At 40.0% G+C, this 21,179-nt stretch overlaps 1 protein-coding gene across 2 annotated transcripts; it reads left to right on the top strand.

The window, feature by feature from the left end:
- Positions 1-4,674: 4,674 nt before the first annotated feature.
- Positions 4,675-19,866, top strand: esrra (estrogen-related receptor alpha). 2 transcript variants are annotated; one of them, XM_062432692.1, is made up of 8 exons: positions 4,675-4,878; positions 6,669-6,771; positions 11,431-11,814; positions 12,503-12,619; positions 12,774-12,887; positions 13,878-14,045; positions 14,587-14,856; positions 16,437-19,866. In XM_062432692.1, the coding sequence occupies exons 3-8, from the start codon at positions 11,436-11,438 to the stop codon at positions 16,688-16,690; spliced, it is 1,302 nt and encodes a 433-aa protein (XP_062288676.1). In that variant the 5' UTR covers positions 4,675-4,878; positions 6,669-6,771; positions 11,431-11,435; the 3' UTR covers positions 16,691-19,866. The 2 variants fall into 2 exon arrangements, with proteins under 2 accessions (XP_062288676.1, XP_062288677.1); XM_062432693.1 differs by lacking the exons at positions 4,675-4,878; positions 6,669-6,771 and adding an exon at positions 7,940-8,049.
- Positions 19,867-21,179: the final 1,313 nt, after the last annotated feature.

The raw sequence follows: 21,179 nt of genomic DNA, 5'->3' as shown, positions 1-21,179 counted from the left end.
CCTCTGGGATGAAACTAGTGACCTGGATTGGTCAATATTAACACCAGCATTGACGTATTTCATCACAGTACAGTCAGTGTGCGAGAAATCTTTATCTCCCAATCAAAAATGTTTTTGCTTACTGTTCCTTCACTTAGATGGTTGACCTACACTGTGCAGAGTTGAACACTATAAGGATGTGTTTACAATCATCTGCTGAAGTAAACTAAAGTTTCTTTGTGCTCATCAAAATCTGAGTTTAAAACATGTCCCTACAAGCATGACTTTATGACATCACAGCTAGTTTAGGGCCAAATGTGATTCAGTGTGAAACTTACACAAGCGTGATGTGGAAACTTGAAGCCTGAAGTGCACTTAGGATGAACTTAACAGTGAACTAAGAGACATCTTATGTCGAGCAGTTAAAAATTTAAAAATGAAAAATACTGCAAATTCATATTCCCTCATTCAATGAGGGAGGAGGAGGAGGAGGAGATGTCATTTTAAGGATTTGGAGGCATATAAGATAATATAAGATAAGATAAGGAATATCTTATCTTATCTTATCTTATCTTATCTTATCTTATACCAATTGAGATACAACTGCTCACAGTGATGATGCGTTTCAGTGTGCTAATTAGCACTAAACAACAAAGGATGAGCTGAGGTTGATGGGAGTGCCTTTGCAGGTATTGCGGTCATAAACCAAAGTAGTGGACAAACTGAAATTTGATCTGATGATGCCGCTAGATGAAAAGGTAAGGGGTTAAGAGTTGATACAATTCATGAAGAATGTCTGCACTGAATTTCAGGGCAATCCATCCAAGAATTGTTGAGACATTTCACTCTAAGTCACAAATGTCAACCTCATGATGGTGAAAGAGGAAAAGTCAGGAGGTCACCGCAGATTTATCCTCTTGGTATTGTGAAGGTCTTCATGGCAATCTATCAAATAGTTATTGAGATATTTCAGCCTGGACCAAAACTGGCCTCCCTTGAGCATTCTACTGCAACATACTGTATGCAAGTTTAAGGTTGAAACTGATTAAATGAAATATTAAGTTGCTTCTATATGCAATTTATTAAATATCAAATAACAGCCTTGTTTTGTGCACAGAGGGGGAGGAAAGTATGTTTTTAACAAATATCCTGTGGCTTTATGCTGTCTGTAGATCAGTCTAGTTTAAAGTGGAGACAGGTCAGGCATACATGGCAAGATTTGAATAGCATGCATACTGTATTGTGGAGGTACAGTATAAATGCCCTTCAGATTGTTAATATGGCCCTTTTAGCATGCGATGTAGGTCCCAAGTCGATCCATGTAAGTGATACTCTGCTTGAAACTCTATCTTTGTGTTTCAATCTGAAAATATACCAAGGACAAACAAGATACAGGTGCAAACTGTGACTGCAGTTCTTTTGTTTTCTGTGTTTTAATTCTATTGAAAGAACATATGATGTGCATTAATGTCACAAAATATCTTATGCATAAAAGCAGCAGTTATAAAATTGTCATTTTCCCCCTCCCCCCTTTAAGTAGTAAATGAACACTGATTTTTGTCCTGTTTGAATACAACCAGCAGATGGCACATTTCCCCCTCTACAACAGCCCAAGACTTAACAGTATAATCCAATACATCCCAGATCTGAACCCTTTGACTTGCATTTGTTCATTAGTGGACAGATGAGACAGATTGCAGACTTCCCCAGTCTTCATGGTTTGTATGGTGAGTAAGAGAATTGATTTAGAGGAACAGAAACCGTGTGAATATATATATACCGTTTCGAAATCTGACACTTTCCTGCAGGATATGTAAAAAGAAAAAAAAGGCAGGGCTCTGGCATTGCGATCAGGAAGTCAGCAGGCAGTGATGATGTGCAGTGGCAGTGTGGGTGACCTTTTACTGGAGGACACAGACGCTCAGCTGCTATAACGTCATCAGCACCGCTGCTGCAGTTTCCGCTGTGCTGCCACTAGAGGGCGCATAGTGGGTCGTGATTTTAGTGCTGATGTAGGCTACACTCCTGACCTAGACTTTAAAGGGAAAATCCACCCTAAATTAGAAGCCAAACATGTCATGTCTATTATTTCACATTACAGTTTTGAACAACTCTCTCCTTCAGCTGAACAGCAGACTGAGTCATTCAAAGACAATCCTAGAGCTGCTTCACAATCTTTATAATTCACAACTGAGTGTTTCACATTCAAATCAAACTGAATTGGATGTAACACCTAAATTTCAGTGGACTGACACTCACCCTCAAATTTAAATGACTCTTTTTAAAAATGATTGCCAAGTCTTGATGCTCTGATCTCCAGCTTGGGGAAACAAATTCATATTTGATCATCATTTAGGCTAAATATAAGATAATGCAGATCTTGATTTAGGGTGGATTTTCCTTGTAAACCTAATATAAATTGTGCAGCAGCATTTGGCATTAAATAAATAGAGCATGGACATAAATGTAGCAGTTAACATGGACATTAAGCTTCTTCTTTTTTTTTTTTTTTTTTTTCTTTTTTTTTTAAAAATGTCAGTATCCCCTTGCTTGGTTTACTTCTGTCAGCTGTCCATCCATCTGTCAAATCTTCTGCTGTTCAGCTGTATGTGAGACAAACTGAAGACCACCATGCTGTTTGTAGTTAAACCTTCTATTCAGCTTACTATACCCTTGTATAAGTATGATTATATACTGATCAAGGTGTTTATTGTATAGGTGGAGACGGGTTCCTATCAGCTGTTATCTGTGACTCACTGATGCAGTGTCCAAAGCTTTTTGTGTACCACAGGCACAATGGCGTCTTGGTATTTATGTTGCCTATCAGCTGACACCTGTCTGGGGTCACAACCTGCTGTAAGGAGCACCCCAGGGACTCCAGCTGGCATTTCTACTCCTCCAATCTTCACAGTTTACACACATATCTTCCACAACTACTCCAAACACCGTCACTTGTGAGACACTTGCACTTATTATTTTAGATGAAGTAAATCTTCTCAAAACATGAATCCAATTTTTTTTTCACTGGTGTTTGAATGAATCTCATGAATGTAGCATGACCGTGTTCGCCTCTCTGACAGAGTGATGATAATGCAGACTCTGCACCAGTATGATGCAGCCCCGCAGAATTGCAGTGTCTGCAGCAGAGACGGAATGACCTTGCTTCAAGGTCGCAATGACACTGCCGTCAGTTTTTCCTCTCTCGCGCGCACCAAGAAAATCCTGTCCCGAGTCCCGAGCCCCGCTGCTTACATGTGACCACACCAAGACGCAGACACGCTTCTGTTATGCACTTTTGGCACAGCCTGGGGGGGACTCAAGTGTGGCTTTGGTGCTTAGTGGTTTAGACTAAACTAACGTGTAATAGTCTATCACGAACGCTGGATAATGCTGGGGTCTTTGGGGGTTGACCTATATATTTTTTAATACAAAAAAAATTCTTAAAACCCAGAGGACACGACTGTCAACTCCTCTGTGACAACTTCTCCTTTCTGTGCCAGCTGTTGCCTGCATGTTGCAGAGCTCAGGCTACAAAGTTAGGCAGAACAATCATTTCGTCATTGTTACCTTGAACATGACGCAAGTGATATCTCAAACATGTTTGAGCCTGCTTTCATAACGCATCTGGCAGATTCTGTACTGCGTTTTTTTCCCCCTCTCCTTTTTACCCCCAAATTACAATCCTTTCATTATTTCCCTTTCCCCATCCCACTGCGGTGATCTCCTGAACTCCTCTCCATTGGCTCTGGTCCCAATAGTGTAGTGGTGGAGAGAGCCGGTCAGTGTCACAAGACCGACAGCATGATTTTCCATAGAGGTGTGCTGTAAGGGACATGCAGCCTATTGCTCTCTCTGCAGCAGCCGTATAAAGCTTGTGACAATTTGAATTAAAAATAGGCCTATCTTCATCTGATATTGAATTGTGTGGTATTTGAAGTAAAATAAAAAATACCACAAGAAAAACTACTATAAATGGATAAAACGTGCAATACAACCAATATTTAAACATATAAAGTATTATCTTAGGCATTGTTAAGTGTGTCAGGGACAATTTCTCATTTTCACTGAGGGGGTGTTTATTTTTTTTATACATGCACTGATTGATTAGTCGCACGACACCATCGATCTGCAGACAACTGATCAGAAATCAGCGATTTATAATCAATATAAAAGAACATGGGCCAGATTTAGATTAACGTAGACTGGGTCTTTTTTCATGGGGGTTGCAGGCCCTTATTATAACGCTGATGACGCTAGTGGATGGAGCGTGCGGACGTAACGGAGACACAGCGGACGCAGGTCGGGCAGAGGGAGGAGGAGAGGCGCGGGATAGAGATCTACGTCACAGAGCTGTGTCAAGCTAGTGCACGAATCTTGTAGTAACCGGAAATAACACTGTTTAACGGTCTTAAAACAATACCGTCATTTATGTTCATTTTAGTAATAAGAGGCGTCGTGTAATTTTGGCGAGTGAGTGGTATGTTAGTGTAGTATAAGACGGCTATTTTGTGTTAAATGCAGTTTATCTTCGAGGCTTTGTCCGGCTCAAGAAACGTAACAACGTCATGAGCGTCGACGCCGTTTTATTGTGAAAAGCTTCACCGGATGTTCATGCTTCCTCCTGACCGCTTTGACGTTAAATGTCCAGCTACAACCTCAGCTGTGGCAGCCGAAGGCGACAATTTATAACAGCGGTGTACGGAACCGAACAGGCGTATAATAAGACGGTACGTGTCGCTGCGTGTTGTTGATGTTGTGGCGCGATGTGAGATAACCCGACGAGGCTCAGACACTGACGTTTAACCGGCTGAACCGATTGTGGACTTGCAAGCCGCAGAGACTTGGGCTGACTTCAGTTAAAACAGCAACCCTGCGATGTTTGTTTTTTTGCATTTCCCAGTAAGTATCCCCACTTCGCCTCCACTGCAGAGACTGAGCTCGCAGAGGGTTCTAAGCTATTATTAATCTTTTCTGCTGTCTTATCGGTAGTCTGCTGTGCATGCACGGAGCTAAGTTCGCGTGGCCACGTTATTGGGGGTAGGGGGCACGGTGGCTGAATAAATATTTGTGTCATAATTTGCACTAAACGCCTCTTATCCAGCTGACACCCCTCTCATAATTTACCTCCTGACTAATTCACACGTTAAGAAAAGCGACAACACTCCATGTAAAGGTTAATCCTCTTCTCGCTGATGATCATCCCCCCCTCTCTCTCTTCTCTCTCTATCTCTCTCTCTCTGTCTCTCTCACCCCCCCCCACAAAATGTCTTATTAAATTGGTCGATCTGTCACTTAGAGAGTAAATGAAGAATGCAGGCCAATGTTTAAATAAGATTACAGTCGATGATTGTCCTCGTATGGCTCACTGCATGTCCTTATTTAAAGGGGTAAGTGACTCCCAGCACTTCTCCAACTCTACACACTTCAAGCTTTCTGAACATATGTATTTAGGCTCCCTCCCCGAGTTACTCTTCTTTGTGCCTCAACACACTGACCCCGTGCAAGATACCTAACCTGCTGGACCAGGATTGAGATCACTGATCTTAAGGCATAATCCACTTTGGCAATTAACCTTTCACCGGTCCACGATCAGTAAGCAAGGTCACCCCTGGGTGCTGTTCTCGTCGCCTCCACAGTGCGCCGCATGTGAAAACCTCAAACAGAGTTTTATGTACAGTCAGTGGGATGCATTATCAGTGACAAAGACCACCGGTGGCCCCCCCAAAAAACAACCGAGAAAAGCTTTAAAACCATGTAAGACAAAGGAAGGACTGCTTTATGTGCTTTGACATTTGATTTTTCATTTAAAAGTGTGTTCAGAGGTAACACAGTGCACAGTGAATCATTTGAGTGCATGCCAGTTACTACTATAGTCTATTTAACAGCTTGCTATAATGCATTAATTTGAATCTACAGATTTAATTTGATCAGTTGTAAGGTTTAAATGTCAGTTCAGACCACTTCCAAAGAACATGAGTACACATCACAGTTTGTTTCTACATGTTATTACAATCTTGTTCCTCTACTAGCCTGAGAAAAAACAAAAAAATGAAGGAAAAAAAACTGAGGTTCCTCTTGGTTAAAATTTTCAATTTCATGTTCACTACTTTTTAAATGGCCCAAACTTCAGTCATATCCACATTGTAAAAAAAAAAAAGCAGCTATAATACAGTTTCCAGTAATGTTTTTTTAATTACAACTAGTCCCTTTAATTATTTACAGAGAGTTATCACTAAACTTCAAACTTATGACTTTGTAGGAGTGAGAGAGACAAGGTGTTGGCTTTACTCTGTCTGTCCTTCAAGCATTCCTGTGACTGTGACCTTTGGAGTGTGTCATGCAGTGTAAGGGGGGGAGGGAACTCGAGTAGCGTACAGAAATCTGGACAGATACAGTGGGTTATGTATTTTAGGAAGGAAAAGCCAGTGTTACGAGTGTACACAGGGCTTACGATAGAGGAAACAAAACTACTGCCAGTATGTACAGTAGGTTCTTTCTTTCACGCATGGAGATAGGCGCCGCTATTACTTGTTATGAGCCCTTTAATAAACTAATACATACAGCTTGTTTTCACACATGATGGCCATCATTTTAAGACTGCACCCTATGTACATTGAGGGTTTTTAATGTTTAAAAAAGCCCCACAGATGGCAGGTTAACATGAAAAGTGTCTGTGCTTTATTTTGCAGGTGTCCTGATAACTGCAGACTTCAACTCAAAGCAATAGCACTACACTGAACCATCACTGGGAATCACGGATACATAGGCTTCAAACTCCAGTTCAGCAAACAGGTAATCTGTTCTCACATTGCCTTTTATGCTGATGAAATATTACGCTGTTGTGCTGTTGCTTCATGTAGGATTATGTTGTTATTTGTGCTTCACCTGCCTCATGTTTCATTCTTGTAAGGCTATAGAAGGGCAATGTTTGTGCCTTCTTATGAAAGTACTTACAAAGGAGGGACATGGAAGGAATAATGTAGCAAAAAAAGAGAAACATTTTTTTGGAAGGTGCTGACTTCCCATTTCACACCCAAAATATTGTGGGCGGCAAGTGATAGCATGTAGTGCACATCATTCTGTCGCAATCAAGCAACTCACAAGACATGTTCTTTTTTGAGAAAAGCAGGCTCAGCAGTCACATCTTTTGGTCTGCAGCTCTGAAATGATAGAGCAAGGAGTCATAGGAAGCGTGAACGGGTGGGTCGTTATTGCCCTGTGAACCCCAAAAATGATAAACGAGGGACAAGTAATGGATAGAGGGGAGAGAGAGAGGATTGCCCTCTGCTTAAGTTGTGTGAAATCGATGTCAGCATGTCTAAAATCCTGTGCGAGGACAAAGAAGCAATCAAGGTATCGGTGCGAACTTTAGAGGTCTTTGTGTTTTTGGGGTGCTGGATGCAGATTTTTTTTTGGGGGGGGGGCTTTCTGCATATATTTTCCATCTAACAGATTCAACATCTGTGCACGACACAATGTTAAGCATGGTGCATGGAAATTTACAGTGTGCAATACAAACAAACACCAATTAAATTATTAACTCTCACTCATTTAAGTGTGAGTCAAACTTGGCAGACAGCCACTCATCATAAGGACTCTCTTTTGGTTTGGATTTATGGTTCATGCACTGATTGTAATTTAATTCCTAACCATGCAGTCGGGTTATTATGGGGCTGTATCAAGTTCACAATTAAGACTCCTCCTGTGTCATAACAACCACTTTTTGTGATGTTCCCCTATCATATGAGAACCTATTAGTGTTGTCCAGTTGGTGGATAACCTTCAAGCCTATACAAAAAGAAGTGTATGAATAAACATTTAGTTGAAGTGGCACCTAAATAATAATGAAAAATGCATTTGCGTCCATAGTGTCCCTTGAACCAGCGTGTAATAGCTACTGTGCCTCCATCCTTTTCTAGCAGCTGGTAGTAAGCAGATTGTAGCCCGGCCCATCGCAGCACTCAGCCCACAACGAGCTAGCAGCCGCTGGATACTCATTTTGTGTCAGCCCTGTGCCATGTTTCCACACCGTAGAGACACTCCAGTGCCGTACTAGTCACCTTTATCAAGGTAAGATGCAGCATAGTCCGGGTTAGAGTGACAGAAATAGATCTCAGTCAAGATTAACGCCTAGCCTCTGCTAGCTAGTTAGCTAAGAGCAGCTAACCTCCACTTCTAATGTATTCGCTGATGTCGAAGCTAATGCTAACCTAAACATGCTGGTACATTAGTTTACAGTAGACACGACATGTTTCTGTGGCATGTTAAACAGAAAACAAAGCAATGTAGCCAACCCCAGCTGCTTTAAGACACAGTCTAATCTGCTTTAGTCAGTCAAACGATAAACACGTAAACATTTAGCGACTATCGCTCGCTTCTTCCAACATTTTATTTGAGTGAAGCTGATGTTCCTCATGTATGTGGCCAGCGGTGCACATGGTGCTCACTACCCTGCTCAAGAAGTCTGAGGAGAAACTGGGCGACACTGGTTGACTTTTCTGGAGTCATGTACTAGCGTCGGTGGTCTTGGATGATCCATTCACTAAGCTTGTAAACTCAGTCCAAGCAAGCTAAACTTTAAACAGACTGCTTTTGCTGTGACCCCCTTGCTGAGTTTGCCAAACAGTACTACTTTCTAGTACAGAGGGGGCAAACTCCAAAGAAAGCTATGACTGTCATTAACTATTGGAGGAGATTTATTGCTGCAGCAATAAATATGACAAAAGCATACTTAATTTGCAGTGAGTGATATCTAGAGCAAGTAGGGATTCAGTATCTTAGCGTGTTGAGCCCAGGATCTGTATCTACTGAACATACTGTCCACATACTGTAATGTACGTAAACAACATACAGGCTATATCATGTGTGATATTTGTGGCAATTTCACCGACTTACTTTTTTGTGATACCTTCAACACATACATGACAAGCCTCCTTGTTTTTTCCCCCCGTCAGTTGGTCATGAACCCTGATATTGTCCAGCTTTGGTCACCTTCAAATCACATTTTTATGTACACACTCTGACTGAAGGGCAGAGGCAAAATTATGTAACTGATAAGTTAAGAGACAGTTTCTTAACAGTAGTATGTTTATGTAGTGAAGCAGAGCAGATCTATGTTTTCTAAGGATCATGTCCAATGAAGACTCTGTAATGTGAAGTGTATCTAGATGTAAAGTTGTCAGTAGAGGCCTGTTCATTATAGATGTCTGGTAAATAAATGAGAAATATATTTATTCATAATTCTGCAGCCTGACGTAGAGCATGCAGTACTGAGCTCATTGATTATATGCCATAAACCCACATATTGGTGACTGATAGTCTTGTGGTCAAGGTTAATGTCTTTACAGTGTGCGTGTCAGTGTTTACCTTCATGTAATGGTGAAATTTAGTTTAAAAATGTGAATAAATCAGAAAATGATGTACCTCGTCACACTGCTCACTGAATCCCTCCCAAATACATCCATACCAGTGTGTACAGAGTATACAACTGCATGTAATGTTGTCATTGTGGGCAGGGTGCTCCTGGTATTGGAGCATTGAACCGACCACAAGCAATGTATCTTCAACATTGCAACACTTTGCAAATATACAGTCTGCTACTGGAATATCAGGTCAGCTGATAAACAAGTAGAAAAAACATGGTAGGTAATTGCTCTGGATTCACACTATGTGCATTAGAAAATCACAAGTTGTTTCAAGTCTTAAATGGATTGAGGCTATTTAGGCTGCAGCGATCCCATGTCATCGTCCTCACTCATTGATCTACTAAGTTGGAACAACAGCGCAGTCGTTCGTGTACGGCTCTGCATTAATGTATCCACTGATGACTTTAAGCTCAAAGACAGACGTGGCACAGACTACAGTTCATGCCCCGTTTATTCCTTTTCCCCCTCCCTGTAACCAAGTTTTCTGATCCCTGAAGTGCAGTTGATAAAGTAAATCTATCATTTGCTAAGAATCATTGAGGTACAAAGTCAGCCCCAGACAGTATTAATGAAACATGAATAATGTATCTTTGCGTGGCTTTACAGTATACTGACTGGACTTCCTTATGGGTGTAATTACAGGAGCAGCACACCTATGCTCTTCATTAATTACCCTAATGTGATCATTTTACCCTGCTAATACCCTGGCACAAGTATTCACTCACCTGCTTGTTCTTCACACTTTGGCCCATTTGATATTATTACGTCCCTTGTCAAAGAGATTAGGCCGTTTTAGGCTAATTGTCTCATAAATAATGGATGCAGGGCATGATTGGCACCAAGGTTTCAGACGTTTGGCATCAGGACTAAGTTACTGGAAGTTGAATTGCTGCTTAAAAGCATAAAACAAATGACTCCTGGCCATTCAGGTTGCTCTCTACTGAGTTTGCACTTAATGTTGGGAGTCAGAACTGTACACTCACTTAAGAAATTAAATCTCCTCTTTCAATTGTCTTAATGTTTTTTTTTTGTATTAAGAATTATTTTGAGGAATGCCTGTCTGTTTTATGTTGTTGTTGTAATGGCATACAAATAGATGATAGATGTCGACGCTGCCTGCAAGCTTCTTGCCCTCTGCAGTGCTGAAATGTTCTCATTTCATTTCATGCATTAAGTATTTACTGCATTTTCATTGTATGTGTTTGTTTATTTGTGGTAAGAAAGGAGGATATGGTTTCTGTAATTATATTGAGAAGCACAGACAGTCTTTGGCAGGGGAGCAGGTTGCTGCAGCACTCTTACTTGGGTGACCATAAGTTATGTGTCTGAGTAGTGAGGAGCGGTCTCTGTTTATGAGCATAGCGACCTTCATCCAGTCACCTTGGTTATTTTAATGTCTAGAAATGTCACAGACAAAGACTTCACACTGGGGGCGCTTTGCCGACCGTTGCGTTTTTTATTAGATATGTAAAGGTTCTGAATTTGGTGAATCCAAGGTAGTGTTTTTTTATTTTTATTTGATGTCTTAAAAAAAAGCCTAGCTGAGAAAAAAAATAGCACAAACAAAACAACACAGCGACTAAACGCTGTTAAAGAACAACCTTTTGTGATATTAACGTGCTGATATTAGATTAGTAATTGTTAATTGGGCTTTAACCAAGGTTCAGTTGGTCTCAAATGTAGGGGTGCATTTCTTTCATACTGGATTATACCACGGGTCCTGACTCACAGCTCACAGAATTTTTGCTTCTTATTTCTGTAAAATCTATAATCATTCATTACTGATCAGTTGGCATGAAGACCAGGTCTGAGGCTGGGGGGTGAGCTGGGGTAGTGATTGGTTCCTGCAGCCCATGTTTGGCAATACTCGGCTTTTCCCCCTCTCTCTTTTATTTGGATGCCAAAGAGAGAAAAAAAATCAACACATTTCTATCAGGAGTTATAAACATATTTTAAAAGACAAATATGTGAGGTAAAACTTTTATTTACCTGGACCTTTCTTTGTTGTTTATTTTCCCCCCTCTAGACATCATGTCTTCCAGGGAGCGTCGGTCCGATGTCTACATAAAAGCAGAACCGAGCAGTCCAGAGGGAGGCGGGGGAGGTCGGACCAGCCCCGGCGGGGCTTCCTCGGACTCCTCTCAAAGTGGAGGCGGAGGGATCAGAGGAGACGGCGTTAAACGTTACTCCCCGCCGCTCTATACACCAGCTCTGCGTTGCCACTTTAAAGATGAGGGTGGTGATGGGGCAGAGGAGGGCTCCACTGGAAACGGAGCAGGGCGATGCAAGTACGCCCTGAGCACATTACCCAAGAGGCTGTGTTTAGTGTGTGGGGATGTGGCCTCAGGTTACCACTACGGCGTGGCTTCATGTGAGGCCTGCAAAGCATTCTTCAAGAGAACCATCCAAGGTGTGTGTCGAGGTGATGTTGAAGTGTTTGCATTACAGTATAAGCAGTTTGCTTTCATGCTTTTGAGAAACAAATTTTACAGATGTTAATATTTTTCTACATATAGCTGAACCCTGTCTGTATTCCACTAGAGCCATTCAAGAGCACAGATATATTATTATAGATATTATATTTGTTGTAGTCAATAGGAAGTTTCTCACTTGAAAATAACTTGTGTTACTCAGTGACCTGTGAACTCACTACATACATTCTATATGTTTTAATGGAGAGAAAACTGGATGTTTATTACACTTGAATGAGAGCCGATACAGCTGCAGTGCAGGGCAGTAAAATAATATAACATAGCTGGTGCCGATCAATTGATATATGCCTCCATCAGCTCCAGTAGCAACCTGGAGCGACCTAAAGCATCCACAGTCTTCATAGTGGTACTAAGTCTGTTGAATGCAGGAATGACTACGAACCCACATCACATACTAATGGTGTTATTCTTTAACACACTTCAATACAAGGTCACTACAAATGGTCCATCTGGTTTATACTGGTCTCTAAGACAAAAACCATGTACACTTAGCAGCTGGCATACTGTTTGTACATTGGAAAACATGGTGGTTGAATTGGCTGCTGTGTTTTCTGCTCTGGGTAGATGATGTGTTTAAAATAAAACATTTTCTGTTCTTCCATAAAGGTAACATCGAATACAGCTGCCCAGCATCAAATGAGTGTGAGATCACCAAAAGGCGCAGAAAGGCTTGCCAGGCATGCCGCTTCACCAAGTGCCTCAAAGTAGGCATGTTGAAAGAGGGTGAGTGTTTATGTTGTGCAGATACGTTCCTTTGGCAAAAGCAGCAGCTGTGCTGCCAGTCTGGATATTATATCTTCAGTGTCATTGTGCCAGTGTTTTAAATAGAATGTTTTTTCTCCCTTAAATCATAATCACTTTATATTTCACCATGTAGGAGTTCGTCTTGACAGGGTCCGAGGTGGAAGACAAAAGTACAAAAGGCGCCCAGAAGTGGAGAATGCAACATACCAGAGTGCCCCTCTACCACTGACAAAGGAGAGTGAAAAAGGTGTGATTATATTCTGATTTTGTCATTTGTTTTTTTGTTCTACAACAGGCAGCGTAGTTTAATACTATTAGGTTAATCAAGCTGAATAAAATTGGCTCAATAAAAGAGCTTTTGTTTAATTTCTAATGATTAGCCAGCCGCAAAGGCTCCATCAGCTCACACATTCACTATGTTTGATATTAGATTCTAACTACATGTTTCAGGATAAGTTCTGCTTTTTTTGTCTCGAGGGGCATCTTGTTGTTGCTAGGCGCACATTATCGGCAGTTGATCAATTGTGTGCTGGCACGTTACATGTAACTACCAACAGCAACTACAAACACAGCAATAACATACACATCTTAGCTCTGGGCCATCAGTCATTGTTCAGTTAGTAGGTGCCTGCTGTAGTTAGAGATATAGTTAATCTGCTCAGAGTTAAACCTCTTTATTTTCTTTTTTTTTTATTAAACTTGAGGCGATTAGAGTGCTCCTCCAAAAATATGAGATGTGCTGGGTGGGTAAAATTCAAGGTGCTCAGAGCTCTGCTTAATACATCCATTGCCCAGAGCACACAAGCGATTGCCTGGGTCCAGACCTTTGAATCTGCCCACTCCACCAAGTCTTGTTGACTGATTCTGTGATATCAGGCGACACAAGCAATGCACAAAACACTTTAAACCACTGGAATTGATTAGAAAACAGCGCCCTCTTCCTGCTTTTTTCTGTCATCAACACAGGAGTGAAATACTGTAACTGTGCTAATTTGAGTGAATTTACACAATGATCTAGCGTGCAGCTTTTTGGATAAACCCGACTGAGGGCTTGAGCAGAACCTACTTTGTATTACTATAGAAATAAGAATACACAGGTGATTCCAGTTAAAACCAGCACAAACCAGCATGTTGTGTAAAGCAACATTTTGTGTTAGTTTAGATAATGACAGATGAGCACACAGCAAATTTATTCTGTCATATTAATCCATTCCTTTGTGTGTATTTTGCTTCACAGGCTCCTCCAACATCATTGTGTCCCACCTTCTAGTGGCTGAGCCAGAGAAGTTATTTGCTATGCCCGACCCTCTGCAGCCCGACACAGCCCAGCGCACGCTCACCACCCTTTGTGACCTCGCTGACCGCGAGCTGGTCGTCATCATTGGCTGGGCCAAACACATTCCTGGTAAGAGATGCAGCAAAGAAGAAGAAGAACTGGGGAGGAGAGGCAGTGATAACATGGCAGCAGTGGAAGTGAAGTAGTGATCCAGTCTCACTAACCAGGAAGAAACTTATTGTGTCATGCTTCATCCAGATCATGACTTCTGGATTTATAAAATGGCCTGTGTGAACCTGATGATGATGATGATGATGATGATGATGATGATGGCTGAACAATGTAGTTGATACATACAACAAGAACATCTCAGCATAATCCAATGGTAATATTAGCCATTGGTTCTAAAATGTACACCAAGTTTTCAATTTCAATCAGATTTTATGTAAAAAGTATTTTTGCACATTGCTCAAAACGAAAATGTTTGAGCAACATAAATTGGGTTTGTGTCAGGAGTGGAAATTGGTTCAATAGTGCAAAGGTTATCTGTATTACAAGCCAGAGTCGGGTCACCAGCTGTCTAAGAAACTGGTACCAGTGCTTGCTGTTTCACAAATTTTCCCTCTCCTCACTCTCTCCTCTCTCTGTCCATCGGTTTGTTCCCCTACAGGCTTTCTGTCGCTGTCTCTAGCAGACCAGATGTCTGTGCTGCAGTCAGTTTGGCTGGAGGTGCTGGTGCTGGGTGTAGCGTACCGCTCGCTTGGCTGTGAAGACGAGGTTGTGTTCGCAGAGGATTTTGTCCTTGATGAGGAGATGTCACGTGTCGCTGGACTGACAGAGCTAAACGCAGCAATTAGTCAACTCGCTCGCCGTTTCCGTGCACTAAACGTGGACCGGGAGGAGTTTGTCATGTTAAAAGCCATCGCACTCACTAACTCAGGTATCAACATTTACTTACTTCTTGTAGAACTATTGTAAGCGATATAGCACACATTGGAGGTTTTTGTATCACTTGCCATCAGTAGACTAAACTCTAGCTACTAAAAAGTGTGCTCTGGTGGTTTTATTAAACACTGCCAGGTTTCCCACAGTCTCTGCTAACATCAGAGGGAATCATTACATTTTAATGAGACATAATATTAGGTTTAATAAAAGGCAGCTCTCACTACCTCCTCTAGGGGGAGGATCCTGCACATAACCAAGTAGAGTGTAATAAACTGGATCACAAAAAACACACTCAGTTCCAAGGTTATAAAATACACTTGGCTTGCACTAATAATACAGCAGGCCTGTGATAAATTCTACCTTTCATGAAGGTTATAATGGTCACTTCCACCTGCAGCTGTTCTAGACAGGTGTTAATTCAGCTGTATGGTCGTTTTGGAGGTTTGTATTACTGTTGAATGGTATTGTGTTATTCTAAGAGGTGTTATTAATATTAAGTCTAGTATAATATTTAGTCACTCATTGTTATCTCAGCATTACATAATGCAATTCAACAGTACCATCAACTACTGCGACCAAAACTGAACATTATAACCTTCATAAATGTTTAATTTATTGCAGGGATGTTGTATTAGATTGCATAATTTTAGCTTCTTGTACCCAATAAACTGGCAATTAAGTGTATGTTTTTCTGCCAAAATCATAGTTGCTTTAAATCTACTAATTTTTTTTGTGCGAATCATTTCTTGTATAAGTTTGGTTCACAGTTGTGGGAGTATATGTTCTGCCATATGTAAGTAGCTGGTTAATTACTGTTGTCAGTTGTCATCTAACTGCTCAGTATGGTGTTTGTGTCAACAAAAAGCTGTAGATGAGCTGGGACGGGTGCAGACAATGTCTGTTGTCAAGCTTTGAAGCTGGGTGGGATTATGTACATGTCAGCAGCTAAAGACCCATGACCAATGAGAAAGATCTTATATCACCAGTATTACTTTTTAGAGGACAACTACAGCAAAATTACAAAAAATATATTTCCAATGGTCTTCAAGTCTTTGGATGGCAGACACATACATATAACCTAAAGTTGCATAAAGTCGTAACCTTTATGAAGACTTCCTTTAGAGATCCCTTGAAGATTACTGTCAACAGCACATCGTCTAGCAAGCCCTGCTTTCACCACAGATACACTGTTTGTTTTGTAAATTCAAGATTCAAGATGTTTATTGTCACTCCAGTTATACAAGTACAATTGTATGAAATACAAATACCATCACAGAAAAACATTAAATAAATAAATATCAAAAGACATAAAATATAGAAGCAAAATATAAAAATACACAAATATATATTATTGAAAAAATGAATTTTAAAATCTATAAAAAGACAGAATCAAGGCACAAAAAGGTTGCATATACAATGATTGGTCAGAAGCTAATGAAGTTTAAATAAAGGCTGCCATAGTTTGTCTTTGTGTAAAGTTACTGGGTGATACTGGCTTTGTTTCTGTGGCATAAGCTGAGAAAATGTAAACACCCTGCACACTGCCTTACCGTCTCCTCCCTGTTGTTCTGTCAGACTCTGTTTACATCGAAGATATGGACGCTGTGCAGAAGCTGCGGGACCTCCTTCACCAGGCCCTGCTGGAGCTGGAAAGTCAGCGGCGCCCAGACGACCCTCAGCGGGCGGGACGCCTCCTTTTAACGTTGCCTCTCCTCCGACAGACTGCTGGACGAGCTCTTACCACCTTCTACAGCATCAAGACCCGCGGTGGTATACCCATGCACAAACTGTTCCTGGAGATGCTGGAAGCCATGATGGACTCTCCCTAGGAGGGAAAAGCAGCAGAAGTAGAGATGATGCAGAGAAAGACCCAACTGAGATTTAGTCTTCATGAGTGGATGAGTGTTTTTTGAGAAAGAAAAGATTTTATTTGATAATTAATGGAGGAAAATGGTTATTTTTCCCCCTTTAGGCTACATGAAGAAAGGAAAAGAAAACGCTCATGAATTCATGTTAATAAGTGGGAATTGGTTATTAACAGTACGTTGTAACTGCCAAACTTCAGTAAAAGGTAAAAGATCCACATTAGTGGAAACAACTGAGAAAAACATTTAACATGAATACCAAGATACTTCTCCTTTTCAACTATTTTCATGGTGTGTTCCATCACAGCATCAGTCTGCAGTAACGTAACCACTGAAGAACAACATTTAGGTACCCAAGAACAGACTGCAACCACGTGGCTTTTGAACTTTTTAAAAATAATGCAACATCTAATCATGAAAGCCATAATAACATATCGGGCGAAAGACTTGAGGGTCCAGTGTTGGATCAGATTGACATGCACATGGAGTGCTTGTATTTACTATAGTTTAGTGTGCCGTTGTAGGCAAATTCATAGGAATTACTTGCAATATGTTAAAAGCAATATAATGACTCGATTATTGTCTGTCACATTTAAAATGTGGATAAAATGGTGAGACATCTAGTTGTGTGTATGTCAGTAGTTCTCCACTCTCAGGACCCCAAGTACTGATTTTATTTAAATTCAAGCGGGATGCCACGAATGATGCCATGAGTTGACTTTAACGCCGATAGGAGAGAAAACCATCATCACTTGGGATGCTGAAGACTGGATTTGGGAACCATTGGTCTACATAAATGCAGGATACTTTATAAAAGGTTGTGCAATGGATTTATAATCCAGGAGAGGTGCATATGAAGACTGTACTCATAAAATGCTCTACTTGGAAGGTAATATATTCAGTGTTGTTTGTAAATCCTATTGACACACAAAAAGACTGGCTTCCATACAAGCAAGCGTGTGTGTGTGCGTACGTACGTGTGCAGTCAAAACCAATGAGCCACACTGAGATCAGGGAAGAAAACTCTTTGACATTAAAGCCAGTGTGGCAACAACAGTGGTTAGACAAGAAGTGCATATGCCTCATCTGCTTTTTTATATGATCGCCCTCCACTAGATCGAACCACTATTTTTGATTTCAGCAGCTGTGCTGTTCAAAAGTAATGGCCTGACCTATGTGACCTGTTTCATTTTTGGGCTTTAATGTGTAACACTAACCCAGATGATTGGTGTAACCTATATTTGCAAGGTGTATGATAAGATTTAGCTGCATTTTCTGCAGTAGTGAAGAACGTCGCATAAAAGATCTCCTTTGATCCAATGCGAGATCCCTCCTCTGTGTACATACGTCTGTTTAACTTGTAAGTGCCCATAGTGGGCTCAGGGCAACAAGAAATGCAACATATGCAACATCTTCCTTTTGGATGTTGAGACCTTGTCTGACAACATCCTCAAAGTCCTACTCATTGTTCAGCAGGTTTGTATACTTACAATTTCAATTTTCATTATAGTAAGCTTCACATGCAATGCACAGCTAAAGTATCTGATGTCAAAATCAGATCCCTAAAAATAATATTTAGTGGTCAAAAGGCCATGAATCTTTTAGCCATGTACAGTTCCATTTAAATAAAGAGAAACATGCAATTTATAATGAATTATGAGAAAGCCAGCAAATATGACAGATTCCCCATTACAATTATGCTGTATTTGTGCAGCTTATAATGTACTGAAATTTGTACAAACTTGAAACTTGCTTCTCCTTTCTAGGATTTAAGGGTATTTTAATTACATTGTGACACATTTGTGGGTTTGGTATTGAACTGAAGCTGTCCATTCTGGATATTAGGAATGCTACATGTTTTTTTTTCTTTTCTTTTCTTCATATAAGCAGTGTGTGTTATCTGAAGCTCATTGTCATTTTAGGGATCAATTTACACGGCTCTATACATCCTGCGACATGGTGAGGCTACAGGGGGGGCTACCTCAGGAGGCAGAGTAAGCCAAATGGCCAGATAACTGTGGAGACAAATGTAATTCTTGATCTTTTGATTTGTCTGGTTAAATTTGGACATTTGGGTATATTGAATGTCTTGCACCTGAGATCATATTTTCCTTTGTTTTCATAACTTTTAAGGTATATATGGCTCATCAGTCATGCTTTATATGATGCCCCACGGTACAAAGTGTCTCACACTGGAGGGCAAGCAAATAGTTGGTCTGGTTCTACAAGATTAATGGTGCACCTCAAAAACACAGCAGTTCAAAGTGAAAACGGTTCAACTTGTAACACAGGTGTTCTATTAGCAACAGCTAGCACTGCAGAGCAGGGGCTGATACTGTCTGATTCACCTGTTTGTACGTGTTTTCACTGATTTTGTTCAGTTCTTCGTGGGCCTGGAACATGTGAAGTAATACAGCATGTAATCGATTACAGCTCACATATTCCTGTCATCTAAATAAATGCTTTTGGTTCCTGATTTGCTTACTAACCTAATTTTCTCAAGTAGCAATCAGACTTCTGAAATGAACAAATATAGATGCATGGCTCCAGTTAGAGCTGTTTAAAGTTTCTCAATACAAACTTGGTCATTCACACACAGGTAGATTTTTCTTTAGCATACAGTGTGTATATTTAGGTACGGTGGGTTAAGGGTGGAGGGTGGGTCATTTGCAGTCATTGTTTAAATTATACAGTCATTTGTAGTTTCTACTAAATACGTGCGCATTAATATAAATGAGCAATACAATAAATTACCAAACCTCACACATTTCCTTGTATAGCCACACTGTACATTTAACATTGCCAGTTATAATGAAGAATAGCTACTAAACGTTATATTATTTAGAAGTTCAAATCAATGTTTGTATTTTGAAAGACTATTTAAATGATTAAATTCTATTTTTTACTCAATTTACTGTTGTTTGTTGACACTGCTTTATTTTTGTGTGTGATATTGGCTGTGAATTTCTGTGTGTAGGCTTCTTTTTTTTTCATTTAGATTAAACAGTTTGATGTCCTTGTCTAAACATGTCCACATAAAAATCACTGTGAAAAAAGTGAGATCATCCACTGTCTGAAGCAACAGGGGAGTGGATTATTGTAGGTGCTTTGTGTTGTGTAATAAATGGACACACCGCCACCACATATCATTGGTCTCATCTCTACCTGTGTGTGTTTATGTATGTGTATGTGTGTGCGTTTTAGATGGGACTACTGCTGGAACTTTCATCTAATATTAATATATTCCACCATGCAGCATAGATATTACATTTGGGTTTAACTGATGATGAGGGATAGTCCTTCAAAGGTTGTGCAAAATCTAAATGCAGACCTCTCATCCAGTTGCTGAACTGGACATGAGAAATGAATACTTGAAAGAGTAAAACAATCTTTAGGTGGTAGCATTTTTAATTTTTTTATTTACCTTCATGTGTTTGTGCCCATCACCCATGAATGCAGGTGTCACATTTGTGAAACAGCATCAAAAAATTGTGCCCTCAATGACTATATTATCCTGCTTAGTCCCATGTTTTAAGTACCTGCGCATCGGGTTAGATAAAAAAAATAGCTTTTAAAACTGATGTTTCAGAACTGACTAAGAAGCTTAAATTTAAATTTAGGTTTCTGGTTTTTTTTTTAGAAACAAGCAGTGCCTCACTTTTAGCAGTAGATTGCAGATTGTACGAGACATTTATCGATGCTTGACTATGCAGATGTGATTTAAATGCATGCTGCTTCCCGAACCCTAAAATTACAGATTTATTACAGGTGACAGTTTTAAAACCCTTCATTGTATCCTCTATGAGAAGGTAGAGGGAACATCACTTACCACTTGAAGGGAAGAATAATGCCATTTATTTATATTCTAAATTCTAAATAAGCTACCATTTACTTATCATCACTTTCAAGATTTAGAAATTCAATGCATTACCTTGGATATCTTATATATGAACACAGAACTGGGAAGGTGGAATAAGTTGTAGCTAGGACTCCATTAAGTTGGACACATTTTTAACCAAAGAACACTTTAAGTTTATGTTAAACAACATTTTATATCATGAATCCTGTTTTCTTTGTGCCTGTTTATCACTGTGTAATATACTTATATCAATGTCTTTTCTGGGTTTTTTTTAGTGTGTGCATTTTTTAAGCCATTCGTCTTGTTTCTGTGCTGTATTTATGTAGCCTATAAGATTATTGATATGAAAGTCTACTTTTTGCTATATGACTTGTTTTAGTTGTGTATTTGCAGGGCACCATTGTGAATGAAATCTATATATTTTTCTGAATAAATGAAAGTTTCCATTTAGTCTGTTAGGAAAGCCATTACATGTGCTTGAGCTAAATTATTAAATAGGCTCAGAATGACCCAATAAGAGTTTTCAACTAGCTCAAAAATTACTTCATCTAATAGAATCTTTTAAAAACACCTTTATTAAAATATTATGCAGAG

Source organism: Scomber scombrus, chromosome 14, assembly GCF_963691925.1.
Source record: "Scomber scombrus chromosome 14, fScoSco1.1, whole genome shotgun sequence".
In the NCBI taxonomy this organism is placed as follows: Eukaryota; Metazoa; Chordata; class Actinopteri; order Scombriformes; family Scombridae; genus Scomber; species Scomber scombrus.
The sequence above is the reverse complement of the archived record's forward strand: the minus strand, read 5'-3'. Positions and strand labels throughout refer to the sequence as shown.